General features: G+C 60.8%; 1 protein-coding gene across 1 annotated transcript in view; it reads right to left on the bottom strand.

Annotated features, from left to right (window-relative positions):
- The window catches only part of Gpr37 (G protein-coupled receptor 37), a 19,343-nt gene extending 18,226 nt beyond the window's left edge, over window positions 1-1,117 (bottom strand). The window contains exon 1 of the mRNA XM_033757980.1: window positions 2-1,117. Within this exon, the coding sequence (XP_033613871.1) occupies window positions 2-310 (309 nt within the window). The 5' untranslated portion in view covers window positions 311-1,117. The remainder of the gene's footprint in view (window position 1) is intronic.
- Window positions 1,118-1,144: the final 27 nt, after the last annotated feature.

The following is a 1,144-nucleotide window of genomic DNA, read 5'->3' as shown; positions in this document are numbered from 1 at the left end:
CCTCCGCCCCTCCGCCCGCACCTGGGTCACCGCCCGTGGCTTCCCGGAGGTCCCAGGAGGGTGCTGCGCGCACCGCCGCCTCCGTCTCCTCCTGGTGCTCCCGAACTCGCAAAGCGTCTCCGGCAGGATGTTCCGGTCCCCAAGCATCCCTGTTGCGGCGTTGGGTCAGTACAGGTGGACAGCTCTCCCCAAGACACGTTTCGTTTCTGGGCACAGGTGCAAAACCGAGGGCAGAAGAGACAGAAATCTTGAGCAATAGCAGGAGCAGGAGCCGCGACGTGCGAGCCAGGAGCGTGCCCTGGTCCCTCATGGCTTGGCGAGGGCGCACCCGACAGCCTGGGTTGTCGTTTAGAACCCACACCTGCTGCCTAACTTGCTGCTGAGAGTTAGGCTCATGTCACCCACTCACCCACGCCTGGGCAGCGGGAAAACTGGGGGAGAGCGGGGGACGGGTCTTGGGGTCACACCCACCCTACAATCCTTCCTCCTTCGGCGTCCTGTGCATTTCTCAGCCAAATCCAATCCAAGCTCTGTGAACCCACAAGGGTAGGCGAGGGGATGGCTGCTCCGGGTGGCTGACCTTGAAAAGTTGCAACCAACACCTGATTGTTGATTAATGTTGCGACTGGGCGATGTCCGGAGGAAGCCCCAAGCTCCTCCCTGCCTTTGAGTAGTGGTTGCCTTCTTCGTAACAGTTGCTCTGCCTATTTACGTCCTCTCGATACTGCTTTATCCAGTTCCAAGCCGCGTCTCTAGGGAGAAAGAAAAACAAGTCCCCCTCCCCCAGATGAGTGGCAGTCACAATCCCGTCCCCTGATCGCTGGAAACAGGTTGCTGTCAGACGCAGGGCGGATGCGCCTGGAAAAGTCTTGTCCTACCGAACCCCAGTGACTTTAAGGGCTACTGATGTCAAGAAGAAACGATTCTAAACCCACAACCACTGTCAAAGTTGCTGGTCCAGCCGCTCAAAGATGACGAGGGGGCGGCACAGGCTGTAGAGTCGATTGCCCCAGCGCAGAAGGGAATCGCGCGGGGCACCGGGGGAAGAGGGCGCTGCCTCTCGGTGGACTGTGCAGCCGGCCAGAGCTCGTCCCTCGCAGGGAGGGCGCAGCCCCGGCGGAGCTTGTGGTGCCTGGAACCGCCG

The sequence above is a fragment of the Fukomys damarensis genome, unplaced genomic scaffold (assembly GCF_012274545.1).
Source record: "Fukomys damarensis isolate Sample0158 unplaced genomic scaffold, DMR_v1.0_HiC HiC_scaffold_4, whole genome shotgun sequence".
Classification (NCBI taxonomy): domain Eukaryota; kingdom Metazoa; phylum Chordata; class Mammalia; order Rodentia; family Bathyergidae; genus Fukomys; species Fukomys damarensis.
Note: the sequence above shows the minus strand (reverse complement) of the source record. Positions and strands in the feature narration are given on the sequence as shown.